This window comes from Ovis aries, chromosome 2, assembly GCF_016772045.2.
Source record: "Ovis aries strain OAR_USU_Benz2616 breed Rambouillet chromosome 2, ARS-UI_Ramb_v3.0, whole genome shotgun sequence".
NCBI lineage: Eukaryota > Metazoa > Chordata > Mammalia > Artiodactyla > Bovidae > Ovis > Ovis aries.
Window position 1 is genome coordinate 135,752,537 of NC_056055.1, and position 17,890 is coordinate 135,770,426.

Sequence of the window (17,890 nt, forward strand, 5' to 3'; positions counted from 1 at the left end):
CAAATTCCGTTCTAGACTACTCCTGATTCTTTCCTCTAGGCTTCACCTAATCACTGAGCCCAACAGGTACTGAGTAGAGTTCCCTTTGTGCAAAAGGCTCAAGGACAAGCTTTCCTATGTTCAAAGTCATTTTATCAGGCTTGGCATTAGTGTTAACTCTTAATATCCTGTTTGTCTCACTGAGTCGTCATTTATTATGTAGAATACAATGTACCTACTAGGATCTCCTCTGAGACATGCCTGCTTCATTAGTAGAGAGAGATCAGTCAGAGATGTTTTTAGCCACATGACTGCTGATTGGACCTTTGGTAGAACTTTCCCTAAACCAGGCCAGTCAGATCCTCTCCCCCATGAGTGTGAACTGACTTCAGTGATCGGGAGTCACATTTCACCCAGTGAGTTAGAAATGGAGACTTATTATTGGGTAACTTGTTAGCAGCAGCGATTGGCCACTCCTGAAACTCTGCCTAGCTCACTAATATCTTTGTGACCTGCTTTGTCAAGGCACTTTCAATGTGGTCAGAAGTGCAAGTAAAAGATGGTAGCTGCAAATAGAGAAACAGGTAATTGACTCAAGAACGTGATAGTGTGAATTGAAGGGAATGGGTAGATTGCAGAGAAATAGAGACTGAAGAAGTGTTGAGATCTGGCCTAAGAACAGTGGTAAGTTGAAGACAGTGCTATTACCCCTCGGCTGGGGAACGTTTTCAATCAATATTGGAGTGGCCGGTTGCTGGACAGATTGGGCTCTCTGGGATTCTTGAGCTTTTTAAGTAATGGTTCCTCTTTTTTCACAAGCAGCCGTGTGAAAGCCGACTGTAGAACTTCATAAGAAGAGTGTATGATACATATGCACTATTTAAATTGTCTCAGTCTAGCTCCCTTGTCACCAAAACCTTGTATTTATAAAAACAGGTGTCTGAGTACAGGGTAGTTATGAAACAGAAGGAAGCTAAATAGCCCACACTTTGTACTCACCATCAGTATAAACTCTTATGAGTAGTGGAACCCAGATTGAAACCTACATTTCCTAAATTCTAAAGGTCCCTGCTCTTAACCCTCCAGAGGAAAAGGAGGGTGTGTGTGTGTGTGTGTGTGTGTGTGTGTGTGTGTGTGTGTGTGAATACTGGCTGTGTTAAACTCATCCAGGGATTCTGTGCCTGTAAAATTCCTGAACATAAATTAAGGCAACGAAGGATTCCTTAGATCACAGGCTTCCTTTAGTCCTTTTTTTTCCTTTAAGAAAGTTTACCAGCTTCTTATCATCAGATTGAGTAAAGTGTTATAGAAAAAGAAGGCGAGCTGGGGCCATGGTCCCCGATGACTCAGTTGGCAGCCAAGCAGAGCTGGCGCGGCTAATTACTAGACCTGAGTCGACCCGTCTGCCGGCCGGCGCTCAGGCGACGGTGGTTCGAGGTCCGGCGGCTTAAATGTGCGCGTACTGGCAACGCAGAGCACGCACAGGGAAGGAAGCGGAGATCCCAGGCCGAGACGCCCACGTGTAGAGAGGGCGGAAGACGCCTCTCGGGGGTACCGCGGGGTCAGGGAGCCGGGCTGGATCTCTAGCTCCCGCCCGCCCTGGTGCCGCGCGGCTCCTCCCACTCTCTCCCGCCTCCAGGCGGCCGGACCAACGGGCCGGGCGGGCGGGCGCGCGCGCGGGGCGGGGCGGGGCGGGGCGCGCGGCCTGCGCGCAGGTGCAGCCCGGCGCCCGGCCCGCCCGTTCCGCCGCCGCCGCCGACGTGCGTGCCGCTCGGCTGAGGGGCTGGGCCTGCGCTCTCTCCTCCTTCCTCCCCGCCTCCCGTTGCCGGTAGGACCCGTCTCCCGCTGCCGCTGGGACCCCGTGTCATCGCGCGCCCCGAGCACGGTGAGGTCCTCAGGGAGCCTGCGGGCGCGCCCCCAGCCGCGTCTTCGACCCTCCGACCGTTGCTCTGAGGCCGGCGTCGGGCCAGGGCCAGGTGGCCGGCACGGGGCGAGGGCAGCCGGCGGCGTGGAGCGTGTGGATGAATGAGGCGTTGTTGGACTAGGCCGCGCCTCGCGAGAGCGGCCCACGCCTCACCCGGCACGTTCTGGGGAAAGCCTCCTACCGAGGCGGGGGTGGCCAGTGGCCCCATCCAGAGGGGGAGGGTTTTTGGAGGGGCTCCGCTTTGGCTGGGCGGCCGGCCACCCCTCGGTAGGAGGCCAGGGGACTGGAGTCTCCTCCCTGTAACTGTGCTTCGGAGATCTGGGGTTTGGCTGGCAACTGGTGGGAGTTAAGATCCTAGAAGGGAGATTCCTCGGCCTCTGGGGTCAAGGATCAGAGGCTGGACTATCACTTTATGAGCGGGGCCTCAGTGTGGCGCGCGGAGGTTCAGCTGGAGCCAGAAGATAGGGACAGTTTTAGTTCCCAGCTTATAAAACGTGAGGTTAGCAGTCCTCTTAAGTTCAGTTTGCAGTACTGAAGTGGGGTCAGTTCCGCGCGGAGAAACTTGGAGCAAGATTGTCAGGGACTCAGAAAGTTTCGACCTTTAAACGAAAAGGGTTAGAGATCCCTTTAGGACTAGGAGTAATCAAAGGGTAGATTCCGTTCGTTGCTTATGTGGTCTGAGGATTCATACCTACAGTGCCAAAGGTGGAAGAAACTTGTCGGAAAGACCTTGATGTTGGCGAGTGTTCTTTCACGTGAAACGTGGTGTTTCTGTGCGAAATGGGAAAGAGTAGGTTCCAGATTAAGGGGGAATGGTTTGGTGGGAGGTGACTCGGTTGCTAGTGGTTCTAAAATGGATTTTCTTTGACACTCTTATCTGTGCTCCTGCTTCCAAATGCCTTCATTCATGTAACCACACCTCAGGTTAAGAAAGTGTTTTGTGAACAGTCTGAATGGAAGATTGGCAGCTTAAGGTTTATTTTTTGTTTCTGGTGCCACATATTTTTATTTTACTTACATATTTTAAATTTAGTTTTGACTGTGCTGGGTCTTCCTTGCTGTTCTGGATTTTCTCTAGTTGTGAAGTACTTGCTTCTCACTGCGGTGGCTTCTCTCCTTGCAGAGCAGGAGCTCTAGGCAGTAGTTGGGACACGTGGGCTCAGTAGTTGCGATTCTTGGGCTCCAGAGCTCAGGCTCAGTATTTGTGGCTCACAGACTTAGTTGGGCCTCACCATGTGGGATCTTCTCAGATCAGGGATCTAACCTGTGTCTCCTTCATTGGCAGGTGAAGCCACCAGGGAATCCCTGGCGCCACATATATTTAGATCAGTTTTTCTAGGACTTCTCAGGGGTGACTGCTTAGCTATCATAATCAAATGTTAACAACTTTTCTGTTTATATTGTTGAAAAATAAAGTGTTGGTTTTGAATTAACATATACAGTACAGTTTATTCTTTATTATTCAATAATATATTTTGTGTGATGAAATGTGTTTTTGGTCAATGGGGATAGTAAAATGTTTTGTTCACATGTATGTTTGTTTTGACATTTCAGATGCCCCCCAAAAAGGGAGGTGATGGAATTAAACCACCCCCAATCATTGGAAGATTTGGAACCTCCTTGAAAATTGGTATTGTTGGATTACCAAATGTTGGGTAGGTGAATATTGGCCTTTTCACATTTTCCTTTTGTCAATATTTTGGTCCTGTGGTACAAAGGGGAGCTCTGGAGGTAATTGAAATTTAGATTGAAGAGGCCAGGAAACTGGAATATTACTCTGTTGCAAAGCAAGGTTTTCATTTAGATGTATCTTATTTTTGGTTTTCTACACAGATACTGTATTGAAACTTGAGTTAGCTTGCATTGTTTGTTTTGCTGAACTCAGAGAAAGAATCTGTGGGAATTGAAACATCTAGTTGAGCCAGAACAGCACTGGTTTGCCTCAAACCTTGTTGGGAGACACAGTTATGAATTTATGTGGAATTAGAGTAGTTTATGGCAACCTACTCCAGTACTCTTGCCTGGAAAATCCCATGGGTGGAGGAACCTGGTAGGCTGCAGTCCATGGGGTTGCTAAGAGTCGGACACAACTGAAGCGACTTAACAACAGCAGCAGCAGCAGAGTAGTTTAGATTTTCTCGCTGGTTGGCTATGTAGGATACCTAGGCTGGTTACCAAAGGCCATACAGGAGGATACTTTAGGAAATAGTTTTAAAAACCCACATTATAAATTTGATTAGATTCTTGGGGAGATCAGGGATAAGATGACTGAATTTTTACTTGAAAAGTAGGTGATGAATTTGAACTTAATATTGGAAATTGTACGATAAGAGGGTATCTGTTATAAAGTGGTTAAATCTGAAAGTTGTGGGAATAAAAGTTTGAGTTTTGTAGTGTTTAAAATTAGAGTGAATCATTTATTGCGAGTGAGACAGTAATTAGGAGATATTTGTGGTGTTTTTTTTTGTATAAATTAAAAGATGCTTACTCCTTGGAAGAAAAGTTATGACCAACCTAGATAGCATATTGAAAAGAAGAGACATTACTTTGCCAACAAAGGTCCATCTAGTCAAGGCTATGGTTTTTCCAGTAGTCATGTATGGATGTGAGAGTTGGACTGTGAAGAAAGCTGAGCGCCAAAGAATTGATGCTGTTGAACTGTGGTGTTGGAGAAGACTCTTGAGAGTCCCTTGGAATGCAAGGAGATCCAACCAGTCCATTCTAAAGGAGATCAGTCCTGGGATTTCTTTGGAAGGAATGATGCTAAAGCTGAAACTCCAGTACTTTGGCCACCTCATGCGAAAAGTTGACTCATTGAAAAAGACCCTGATGCTGGGAGGGATTGGGGGCAGGAGGAGAAGGGGGACGACAGAGGATGAGATGGCTGGATGTCATCACTGACTCGATGGACGTGAGTCTGAGTGAACTCCAGGAGTTAGTGATGGATAGGGAGGCCTGGCGTGCTGTGATTCATGGGATCACAAAGAGTTGGACACGACTGAACGACTGAACTGAACTGAACTGATGCACATGCAACTTGGATGCTCAAAGTCTATTTTTTCATTATTTGCCCTTCTATTTTAATACCTTTTACTAACCTTAAAATACAAAAATGTCTCAGAAATGATTAGGGTGTACTAAGGAGTATCAAATCCAATATGGATTTGTTAAGGTGACAGAAGATGTTTTGGAATGTGAGTTAGGCTTAAGATTGGCAGGTGGAACAACCCTGTTCTTTGATGTGTTCCTTGGAGCCCCTGTCATAGAGATTGCCTAGTGAATGTAGCATGGTGTGACCAAGTGAGGCAGTTCTGAAATTCTTGTAAGACATGACAAGTGTGGCTGTCCTAATTTCAACTGGAGCTGGAGAGGTTTGCATTTTGAGGGGGTTTCCTGCTGTGATATAGGCTGCTTGCAAAGTAAGACTAAATAGAGAGTGGGAATATAAGCAAAACAAATAATTAAGCAAAGTACTGTAGGGGTGCTGTCAATAAATTTGAAAGCAAGGTATGGTCATTATGTATGCTGTGAGCTTTATTACATTAGTAAGCAAGACATAGGTTTTAGATACTAACAGACTTCTCTTATTCTAGAATCATTGCAGTCAATGCCGCTTGATTTTAGTGGAAACGCTTTAAATGGCTGTCTTTAAACTTTTCCCTTTTATTTTGGCTGCATTGCATGGCATGTGGGACCTTAGTTTGGTGACCAGGGATTGAACCCATACCCCGTGAAGTGGAAGCGCATAGATCTTAACCAACTGGACTGCCAGGGAAGTCCTAAAATGGGCCATCTTAAAAAGTATTTCCTAAATGAGTTTTTTAGCATAGAGCATAATGTCAATATATATGAAAATAACCTAAAATATTTTATTAAATGTGTTATTTATCCTTTTAAAGACTTCTCCAGTTTTGTTGACGTATACTTCATAAACAATAAATTCACTCATTTTAATAATGCAGTTTGATGAGTTTTGGCAATTGTGTTTGGCTATGAACACTCCTTTTTATAGAATGATCTTACATTGCCTAACTGTATCAGTTAGGGTTCTTCGTAAACAGCACAAATTCTTGTTGTTTTAAGCAAGAAAAAGACACTGGAAGAAAAGCATTGAAGAGGAAGCTGAATGGCCAAGCCTCAGTAAGGACAGGAGCTTGGATAGCCTGGCGGAGGTGGGTCTGCATGGAGCCCAGCCATATGAACCTCTGAGTATGGACCAGAGGTATGGACCTCTGGGTGTTTCTCATCACCTGCTACCTCTCCAGAGGAATGCCGGTTCCTGTGTAGGGAAATCTGACTGAGCCTGTCTTCCTCTGGATAGGCTCACAAGAAATGGATTGGGGAGAGGGGACAGTTAAAAAATAAGGACCTTAAGTATAGAAACCGATGGAGGAGGGCATGGCAACCCACTCCAGTATTCTTGCCTGGAGAAGCCCCATGGACAGAGCAGCCTCGTGGGCTACAGTCCATCAGGTCGCAGGGTCGGACACGACTGAGCACCTAAGCACAGTGCAGAAACCATCCGAAGAGTCTCTTGGTTTTTAGAGAACTGGATGAATAAAAAGGTTTGCTTTTTAGTAACCATAAGGCTGACTACCTAAAAATATAGAGGTAATATTTATAGGTAACAATAGCTGATACTTATTTGTACACTTATTTGCTATATGCCTATCATTGGGCACATTATATATATTATCTAATTTAATCAATGTTTGATGTCCCCACCCTCTTCCCATTATACTTTAAATTCCATGAAGGCAAGGATAGCCTTGTTCTTGTTCATTGTTATTATTTGTAGCACTTAGACTGGTGTTCGGAGAAGGAAATGGCACCCCACTCCAGTACTCTTGCCTGGAAACTCCCACGGGCGGAGGAGCCTGGTGGGCTGCAGTCCATGGGGTCGCAAAGAGTCAGAGACAACTGAGCGACTTCACTTTCACTTTTCACTTTCATGCATTGGAGAAGGCAGTGGCAACCCACTCCAGTGTTCTTGCCTGGAGAATCCCAGGGATGGGAGCCTGGTGGGCTGCCGTCTATGGGGTTGCACAGAGTCGGACATGAAATGACTTAGCGGCAACAGCAGCTCAGACTGGTGTTAGGAACTTAGTGACAGTGAAAAAGAAAGTGAAAGTTAGTCATACAGTTGTGTCTGACTCTCTGCGACCCCATGGGCTGTAGCCCGCCAGACTCCTCTGTCTATGGAGTGCTCCAGGCAAAAGTCTGGAGTGGGTTGCCATTTCCTTCTCCAGAGGTTCTTCCCGACCCAGGGATCGAATCTGGGTCTCCTGCATTGCAGGCAGATTCTTTACTAACTGAGCTACTCGGGAAGCCCAGGAACTTAGTAGGCACTCAGTAATTATTTGTGAATGGGGTAGTTTTTCTGCCCTTGATGCCATGTGTACATTTAGTGATAAGGGGACATGTTTTGATGGCCACTTTTAGTGAAATGAAGTGGAAAGAATACTAAAACAAAAATATGGAAATTTAATTTCCAGGTTTGTTCTGCTTTTTCTTACCTGAATGACCCTTTATAAATGAGCTCTTCTTGGGCAAGTATATCATTGCAGGTATAAGGCTTGGAGGATGTTGGGGGACACTACTGACACTTTTTTTTAAAGGTTTTTTGCTTGCTTGCTTGTTTGTTTTGTTTTTAGGCTCACAGCAGCTTTGAGGGAAGGACACAGATTTCCCATATACCTCCTGCCCATATACATGCATGTCCGTCCCCTCTTATCAACATCCCACACCAGAGTGGCACATTTGTTACCATTGATGAACCTCATTGATACATCACCCAATGTCCATAATTTACTGTAGGGTACACTCTTGGTACTTTACCTTCTATGGGTTTAGACAAATGTATAAAGACCTTTGTCCACCATTATAGTATCGCACAGAGTTGTTTCACTACCCCGAAAATCCTCTGTGCTCTGCCTGTTTATGAACCCTGCTCAACCACTAATCTTTTCGCTGTTTCCATACTTTGGTCTTTTTAGAATGAAATTGGGATCGAGCAGTATGTAGCCTTTTCAGATTGGCTTCTTTTACTTAGTAATATGTATTTGTTTCTTCTGTGTCTTTTCCTGGCTTAAATAGCTCATTTCTTTTTAGTGCTGAATAGTATTTCATCGTCTGGATGTACCATAGTTTTTTTTTTTATCCATTCACTGACTTAAGGACATCTTGGTTGCTTCCAAATTTTGGCAGTTATGAATAAAACTACTTATTATAAATATCCACCTGTAGGTTTTGTGTGGACATTAATTTTCAACTCATTTGAGCCAAGGAATATGATTGCTGGATTGTATGGCAGGAGTATGTTTTTAGTTTTATAAGAAGCTTCTGAAGTGGCTGTATCATTTTATATTTTCACCAGCAATGAGTGAGAGTTCCTTTTGCTCCATATTTTTGCCAGCATTTGGTGCTGTCAGTGTTCTGGATTTTGGCCATTCTAATAGGTGTAGTGGTATTCCATTATTAATTTGCATTTCCTTGATGACATTGTGAAGTATCTTTTCTTACACTTATTTGCCATATGAATATCTTCTATGGTGAGATGATTGTCAAGGTCTTGGCCCATTTTTTAATTAGTTTGTTTTCTTATTACTGAGTTTTAAGAGTTCTTTGTATATTTTGGATAACTGCTTTATCAAATATGTGTTTTGCAAGTATTTTCTTCCAGTTTGTGGCTTGTCTTCTCATTCTCTTGATGTTGCATTTGCAGAGCAGAAATTTTTCGTTTTAAATAAGTTTACCTTTTTATTGGGCTTCCCAGGTGGTGCAATGGTAAAGAATCTGCCTGCCAGTGAAGGAGACACGTGTTCAATCTCTGGGTTGGGACAATCCTTTGGAGAAGGAAATGGCAACCCACTCCAACATTCTTGCCCAGGAAATCCCATGGATAAAGGAACCTGGCAAGCTATAGTCCATGGGGTTGCAAACCTTACTATTTCTTTCTTGGGTCATGCCTTTGGTATTGTACTGAAAAGTCATGGCCATACCCTAAGTCATCTGAGTTTTTCTGTATCTTCTAGGAGTTTTGGGCTTCCCTTGTGGCTTGGCTGGTAAATAATCCACCTGCAATGCAGGAGACCTGGGTTCGATCCCTGGGTTGGGAAGATACCCTGGAGAAGGGAAAGGCTACCCACTCCAATGTTCTGGCCTGGAGAATTCCATGGATTGTAGAGTCCATGGACTCTATAGAGTCCATTCTCCACTATAGAGTCCATGGGGTCACAAAGAATTGGAAGCGACTGAGCAACTTCACTTCTTCTAGGAGTTTTTTAGTTTTGCATTTACATTTAGGTCTGTGATCCATTTGAGTTAATTTTTGTGAATGGTGTAATGTCTGTATCTAGATTCTTTTTTTTTTGGCATATGGATGTCCAGTTGTTCCAGCACTGTTTGTTGAAAAGACTGTCCTTGCTGCATTATATTGTCTTTGCTTGAGAAACTACAATTTGATACTCCGTCGTGAGACAGCTCTTCTTGATGCTGTCACTGCGTGAGATGTGGTTAGTTTCAGTTGCAGGTGTCAGAAAACCCCCCCAAAACTACGGCCTAAACAGAAATTTCTTTTTTATGTAAAAATAAATTTAGCAGTCATGGGTTGGTATATTGATTTCGCTGTATGAGTCTTAGAAACCCCAGCTCCTTTCACTTTGTGCCTTGGCAATCCTAAGGGAGTGGCCTTTCGTTCTCATCATCCAAAGTGTTGTGAATTCCAGACAGCTGGTTATCCAGAAGGTCAAAGGGCCAAATGACTTGCCCTGCAGTCTGTTGTGGACTTTTTTTCCTGTAAGCTGCCACACCGTACATTCCTTTGTCCAGATTTAGTCATAAGAATTTTTCAGGGAAGGCTAGGAAATGTAGTCTTTATTTTGATGGACAGATGATCAGTTAAAAAATCTGTTACTGTGAAAGGAGGAGAGAATGAAAATTGGGGGACCACTGTACACTCTGTTCCAGCACGCACAGCTGCCTTAGGGGACTATTTGTCTTGCTTAGTTGATACTTCTGGGAATGTCCTTTGGTTGTTCCTACGACTTGCTGTTTTCCAATTCGCCAGAGACCAACTACAGATTCTTTCAAAGCTATGTACTATTGTTGAGGAAAACACTGTTTAGGGAATGCTTAAAAAAAATTGCAGAATAATTATGTTCAGTGTTTTAGTTATCTAGTTTTATGTAACAAACCATTCCAAAAGCTTGTAGTTTAAGACAATGACTATTTATTATTTCTCCTGGTTCTGTAGCTTAGTTGGGAGAGTTTGCTACTAGTCTCACTTCAGATCCTATATGTGCCTGCGTTCAGCTGGTGGCCAGTCAGGATTGGAGGGTTCAAGTGGCCATACCGACAGGGCTGGGGCCTTATCAGGCTTGGCTGGAAGTCTGGGTCATTTCTGCCTTCCTTTGCTTGGCTTCTGTCTCTCCAGGTTATCTCCAAACTTTTTTTATAGCATGGTGGCTAGCTCCCAAGAGAGAGAAGATGTGTCGGTGGTACAACATGCTTCCACCTATTTCTTTTAGTTAAAACAAGTCATGACACCAGCCCAGAGACAAGGAGGGAAGGGAAATAGACCAGTTTCTTGGTGGGAGGAGTGGCAAAGAATGTGTGGCCATCTTTAATCTGCTGCATTCTGTTATTTCTCCAGTATAGTTTTGTATGACACCCATTTGTTTCCTGGAGAGGTCTTTCTGGCTGATTCTTTGCTTCTTGTTCTTACTGAAGAAGCTCCATTCCTTTTTTTAAAAATATGTATTTTGTTTCTTGTTTATCTATTGGCTGCTCTGGGTCTTCATTGCCGTGCATGGGCTTTCTCTTGTTGCAGCCAGCTGGGGCCACTTTAGCTGCAGTGTGTGGTTTCTCTTTGCAGTGGTTGCTCTTGTTGCCAAGCATGCGCTGTAAGGCTTGTGGCCTTTAGTAGTTGCAGCGAGTGGGTTCAGTAGTTGGTGGCACATGGGCTTATTAGTTGCCCCAAGGCATGTGGGATCTTCTCAGACCAGGGATTGAACCAGTGTCCCCTGCATTGCAACACAGATTCTTAACCACAGGACCACAAGGGAAGCCTGAGGCTCCATTCTTGATTGCTTCAAGAAGCTCACTGGTGGAAGGTTATTCTCTTAGTGTTCAATTTATAACTTGCTCTTTATGCATATGTTTATTTTTCATGCTGGCCAGATTTTTTTTCCAGTATTTGATTATTAAAAATTTTGTATACAGAAAAGCCACTAACTTCATACAGAGTAGTGTTTTATTATATATACATTATATATAAGAAATAACCAATTATGTGTATTCTATCCTTGGAATAGATTATATTTTTCTTTTATAGTTAAAAATTCTTAACAGTATCTTCCACTTATGACTTAATTGTTTTTGCAGATTGCTTGCATGAACTAGTTTGAAACTAATTTGGAAATGAAGGTACAGGGAAATCACAAATTGTGTACTTTAACTTTTTTTTTTTTAGGTCATTTAAGGCCTTTTAAAAATGTTTGGTTTTGACAAAGACTATAGCAAAATGCAGCAGTGATCTGAAAGCTGGTGCTCATGTTTTGTCTTTAACTTCTCTGCCCTATTTGGCCCTGTTTGTAACTCTCCACCTGTCTTGCTCTTCTGCAGTCTCTTGTGGTTGCTACGCTTCCTCTGTTTGCGCTCTTAATAGTTGATTCCTGCCTTGGCTGTCTTCTCTCTCATCCTTTCTCCCTGGTTAGTCTCATCCTCTCCTGATTTTAATCATCTGTTGGTTCTCTTTTCTATAGTCCTGCTGTTATATTCCCTATCTTGTGTGGTAATACTGCTTTCCGCCCAGATACTTGTGATATTTATCTTTGCATCCTTTCTCCTCAGCTGTATTTTTCTGTAGACCTGGTACCCGAGTCTCTCTCTGATCTGTTTTTTTTCACATCTTCATTGCCACTGAATTATTCCAGAGGCTTCTTAAGTGGGCTTTTTGTCAGAGCATTATCTATAGTGAATCTTTTTGTTTTATTTTGCCCAAGTGATTTTTTTGTTTTTGTTTTTTACATTGAGGTATAACATATACAATAAAATGTGAAAACTTTAAATGTACATATCAGGTTTTTACGTTTTAATTCACACATGTACCCAGTACCCACATCAAGATCTAGAAGAAATCCAGTGCCACAGAAGACTTGCCTGTGCCCCTTCTCAGTCAGTACTGTCTTTCCTAGGATAACCACATGCCAGCTTATATCACCATGTTGGTTAGTTTGCCTGATAGAGATGGAATCACACATTACGCACTCTGACACTTTTTATAAGCCAACGTTATACCTGAGAGAATATACAGGATATTTACCCAGGTTGCTGCGATGGGCACTTGGGTTGTTTCCAGTTTTTGCCTATTATGGACTAAGGTGATTTGAACTTTCATGTACATATCTTTTGGTGCGTAGATCTAAGAACTCATTTCTGTTGTGTGAATGGGTGCACTTACCCACTTACCCTGCCTCTTCTCCAAACTTCCCACCCCTACTAGTTAAATAGCTCTAAGTAGATACTGCCACGTAGTTTTCCAAATTATTTAATATTATTCTAACTTATAGTGCTGGTATTGTAGAATTTCTAATTGTTCTGCATCCTCACTGGCACTTGGTATTATCATTCTTTTTCATTTTGGTCATACTTCAGGTATAGTATGTCATGATTGTTTTGCATCTCTCTGATAGCTAATGATTTTGAGCATCTTTTAAAATGTTTATTGGTCATCTTCTGTGAAGGATTTTTTTCTTTTTTCTTTTTTTTTGTAATGATTAGATGTTGTTTATTCTGGATATGGATTCCTTGTTGGATATGTATTAGAACTACCTCTTCCCAGTCTGTGTGACTCTGCTTAAGGTTAAATAAAAATTGTTTTTTTCAAGAAGTTTCACAATTTAAAAATTTTACGCTTGCAAAACTAGTTTAAAAAAAAATTCCTATATGAGGTCTGTTTACATTCTCCAACTGTTAATACGGTATAGTCATAAAAATTAGGAAATTGATTTACCAATTTTCTTACTAATATTCATTTTTGGGTGGAATCTAGTCCAGGGTTACCTATATGTTGCATTTAACAGTAGCTGTGTCCTTAGTTTCCTTTAATCTGAAACAGTTTATCACTTTGTTTCTTTACATCCTTGACACTTTTGGGGAGTGGTGGCCATTTACTTTAGGCCCTTAAACCTTGAGGTTTCTCTACTATTTCCTGTGGTAAAATTCATACTTTTGGATGCAGAATTGACATATGCTTCTAAGTACATTACATCAGGAAGCATATAATGTTGGTTTGTCCTAATACTAGTGATGTTAATTAACTTTTATCAGTTATCTAAGGAGATGTCTGACAGGATTCTTGCACTGAAAGGTTTTCTGTATTTCCCATTACAATTAATAAATATATGTTGTAGGAAGATGCTTTGAAATTATGTAAATATTGTGTTTCTCATACTTTTGCCTCCCAATTATGGCATGTATTAATGGTTCTTGTTTGAAATAGTTATTATTGTGGTGTTTACCAAGTGGTGATTTAAACATTTCTACTGTTCCTTCTGTATTTATATGTTTACAGAAGGAACAGTGGAAATCCTGGTGCATAGAATTCTGTTGTAAAGAAGCGCCTCCCCTTCTTCTGTCGCTTACGACTCGCTTGCCTCAGGGCCCGTTTCTGCTCTGTCGGTTGTGATGGGTTACTGCTGCTGCTGTTGTGCCGCTCACCCTGCCCGTGTGTGGCAGCAGGCGCCTTGCCCTTCGCAAGTACACCTTTTGACGTGTCCTCTATTTTTTCAGTATCTTCTGCTTTCTGGCTCCACATTGTGTTCCAGGCTTATTTGTACTTTCTCTGCTCCAGCTTTGGAATAAACAAATTTATGTGTGACATATGTTTTCATCGCTCTAGAGTGTATACTTAAGAGTGGAATTTCTAGGTTGTATGTGACTGTGTATTTAACTATTTGAGGAACTGCCAAACTATTTTCCAAAGCGAGCCCGTAATTCTGTATTCCTGTCAGCAATGTACGTAGGGTCTACTTTCTTCACATTCTCACCAATGCTTGTTATTACCTTTATTAAGCACTTTGAAAATTAAGGTATGGTTGATTTATAATTTTATCTTAATTTGAGGTGTGTAACCTAGTGATTCAAGATTTTTGTCGATTATACTTCATTTATAGTTATTATAAAATATTGGCTCTATCCCCTGTGCTGAATACTATATCCTTTTGGCTTATTTTATGCATAGTAGTTTGTATATACGTTACTCCCCTGCTCTTGTCTTATTGTTATCCCCTTTCCTTTCCCCACTGATAACCACTGTTTTGTTCTCTATATCTTCATTTCGGTTTCATTTCACTTCAGATATTTATACAGTTGTTCTGAGAGTTTTCATATTTTTTGCATTCCTCATCATCTTCATCTGTGAGTTTGTTTCTTTTTTGTTACATTCACTGGTTTGTTTTTTAAACTCCATATATAAATGATAACATACATATATGACATGATAACATAAAAGATAAAAGTATTTATCTTTTCTCTGCCTGACTTATTTCACTAAGCATAATACTCTCCAGGGCCATCTGTATTGTTGTAAATGGCAAAAACTTTCTTTTTTCCTTTCTCTTTGTTTCTCTCTTCCTTCCCTCCCTCCCTTTCCTTTTTATGGCTGAGTAATATTCCTCTGTGTGTGTGTGTGTGTGTGTGTGTGTGTGTGTGTGTGTGTGTGTGTGTGTGTGTGTGTGTGAGAGAGAGAGAGAGAGACATCATCTTTATCCCTTTATCTGTTGGTGGACACAGTGTGCTTCCATATCTTGGCTGTTGTAAATAATGGTGCTTTGAACATTGAGGTGCATGTATCTTTTTGAATTAGTGTTTTCATTTTCTTTGGGTATGTACCCAAGGAGTGGAATTGCTGGATCATATGGTAGTTATAGTTTTTTTTTTTTAATACTTTATTTATTTGGCTGAGTCAGGTCTTCGCTGCGGCATGTGGGATTTTCATTGTGTCATTCGAGATCTTTCACTGTGGTGCATAGACTCTCTGGCTGTGGTGTGCTGGCTTCTGAGTGCACAGGCTCAATAGTTGCAGCATGCAGACTTAGTTACTTTGTGGCCTTTGGGATCCTACTTCTCCAACCAGGGATCAAACCCAGGTCCCTTGCTTTTACAAGGCAGATTCTTAACCACTGGACCACCAGGAAAGTCCCTAGTTTGAGTTTTTTGAGGAACCTCCATATTGTTTTCCACAGTAGTTACACCTCCCCACCAACAGTGTACAAGGGTTCTTTTTTCTTCATATCTTAGTTTCAGCATTTGTTATTTTGGTATCATTGATTGTTATCATCTTTTTGATTATAGCCAAAGCATGAGGTGGTATCTCATTGTGGTTTTGAATTGCATTTCCTTGATTCCTATTAATGTTGAGCATCTTTTCATGTGCTTACTATGCCTTCATTTCGGAAAGATTTTTGTTGGCAATTCTAGGAACAGTTTTTCTTCCAGCACATTGAGGGTATCTTCCATGTTCTTCAGCTTTCTAATGAGAAGTCTGTTGTCATTGTTTTCATGGTTTTTCTGTACATAATGTGTTTTGTCCCCCTATAACTTTCTTTAAAATTTCCTTTTTATATACTAGTTTTCAGAAATTTGATTTTCATATGCATTGTTATGGTTTTTCTTATGCCTCTTTTGCTTGGGATATGTTGAGATTTTTAGGTTTGTGAGTTTATGATTTTCATTAACTTTGTAAAATATTTGGCCAGTATTTCTTCAAATGCTTTTCCCTCCCCTTCTCCCTGTTTCCTTTCTTCTCCTTCTATGATTCTTATTATATGTTAGTTAATCCTCTCATTAGTATTCTGCTGAAGCTGTGGTTATTTTTTTGTCCAGTTTTCCCCTCTGTGCTTCATTTGATGGTTTCTGTTGCTCTGTCTTCATGTTCACTGATCTTTTCTGCAGTGTCTATTGTGCAGTTAGTATCATTTCAATTTCATTTTTTTAGATATTATATTTTTTATACCATAGTCCTGCCTGGGTAGCTTTTAATTTAATTCCTCATTGTCTTCATATTTACCTTTATATCCTTCAGAAATTTTTTAAAATATCTATAACATTTACCTTAATTAAGGTCCTCGTCTGCTAATACCATCATCTCTATCATTACTGGGTTTGTTTATGTTTGTTGACTTTTATCCTGATTTTGATGTTTTATTTTCCTGCTTCTTTGCATTCCTCTTACTTTTTATTGGATTCTAGATGCTGGATTTTATGTTGCTTGCTGAAAATTATAGTAGCCCTTTAATGAGTGTTGGACTTTGTTCTCACATTTAGTTTTTGATTTTTTTGAGACTTTTTATTATATTTTCTTAAGATAGGTTCATAGTATTTTTTGCTGTGGTGCTACTTTAGCTCTTATACTAAGATGTGGCTTTGAGGACTCTACCCAAGCCCCCTTACATTATTATATCTCTGTCTGTTCTAGCTGGTAGGGATGTGAACTATTCTAAGCTCTGTGTGAACCTGAGAATTGCTCGCTGTGCTGCTCTTGGGTATTTTCCCCTGGCCTGTGGACACTGACCTTACTCATGAACAATGTTACTCAGCCTTATTCTTGCAGATGCCTTCTGCTGATCTCCAGAGCCCTCTCTCTGTGCAGCAGCTTCCTTTCTAGTGCACTGTCCTATAAATTCTAGCTGCTTTGGCCTTCTCAAAACTCGTCTCAGTCTCTTTAACTTGGCACGACTGCCAAGTTCCTTTGGTTCCCCCTTCCTGTGCTGTGGCTTTGAAACTACCTCTGGGCAGTAAGCTAGGGCAGTTTCAGAGCTTAGTTCATTTGCTGTTCTTGCAGGGAACACAGTCCTGTGTGGTATATTGTCCACTGTTTGAAAACTGTTATTTCATATGTTTTGTCTGATTTCCTAGTTGATTGTGGCAGGAGAGCAGTTCTATAAATAGAAGGGGAAGCAAATTTCCCCAATTTAAATGAACTTAACTCTTATTATTTCTGTCAGTATTCCAGGATACCTGCTTGTCTATGGAAATTTGAGACTGGGAATTATTTGCTTTCTTTTTTAATATGTTTAAAATAATCTTTTGGACAACAGATATGCCCTCCTACTCACTTTTTCCTGTTATCAACAGTAATTGTATGCCTTAAAAGTACTTCCTAATCTACTTTCTTTTAAGTCTTTTAATTTTCATAGGTTCTTTTTCAGAATTCTGGTCATTGTTGCTGTATCTTCATGTAATTCAGATAGATTTTTTTCTTATTTATTTACTATTAACGATATACTTTATTTGGATTTCACCAGTTTTCCCACTAATGTCCTTTTTCTTTTCCAGTATGGATCTTTTAAAGGTCACAACAATTTTCATTTAGTTTTGAAAAGTGCCGATCAGGTATTTTGTATAATGACCCTCAGTTCCATTTTAATGTTTTCTCGTGCTGTGATCTTTTTCTTTGTTCATTTCTCTGTCAGTAGACGTTAGGGTTCCTTCCACCTTTTGGTTATTGTGAATAATGCTGCAGTGAACATGAGTCTGTAAATATCACTTTAGATCCTGCTTATAATTATTCTGGGTAAATACCCTGAAGTGAAGCTGTTGGGTCACATGGTAATTTAATTTTTTAATTTTTTTGAGGAATCTGCATACTGGTGTGCATAGCAGTTGCGCCATTTTACATTCTACCAGGATGGTACCAGTTTCTCTGTATCTTGGCCAACACTTACTGTTTTCTTTTTTTATTTATTTTTGGCTGCACTGGGGCTTGGTCGGTACTCGTGGGTCTTCTCCAGCTGCAGCGAGCTGAGGCTGCTCTTTATTTGCTGTGCGTGGGCTTCTCATTGTGGTAGCTTCTCTTGTGGTATAGAAGGGGCTCTAGGGCGCCTGGGCATCAGTGGTTGTGGCACACGGCCTCAGCTGCCCCATGGCATGTGGAATCTTCCACCAGAGGTCAAGCTTGTTTCCCCTGCATTGACAGGTGGATTC

General features: G+C 41.4%; 1 protein-coding gene across 3 annotated transcripts in view; it reads left to right on the forward strand.

Annotated features, from left to right (window-relative positions):
• The first annotated feature begins 1,783 nt into the window (after positions 1 to 1,783).
• OLA1 (Obg like ATPase 1) overlaps positions 1,784 to 17,890 on the forward strand; it is a 165,867-nt gene continuing 149,760 nt past the window's right edge. For all 3 annotated transcript variants that reach the window (XM_060409762.1, XM_012133444.4, XM_060409763.1), the window contains exons 1-2: positions 1,784 to 1,864; positions 3,458 to 3,558. In XM_060409762.1, coding sequence (XP_060265745.1) covers positions 3,458 to 3,558 — 101 coding nt within the window. In that variant the 5' untranslated portion in view covers positions 1,784 to 1,864. The remainder of the gene's footprint in view (positions 1,865 to 3,457; positions 3,559 to 17,890) is intronic.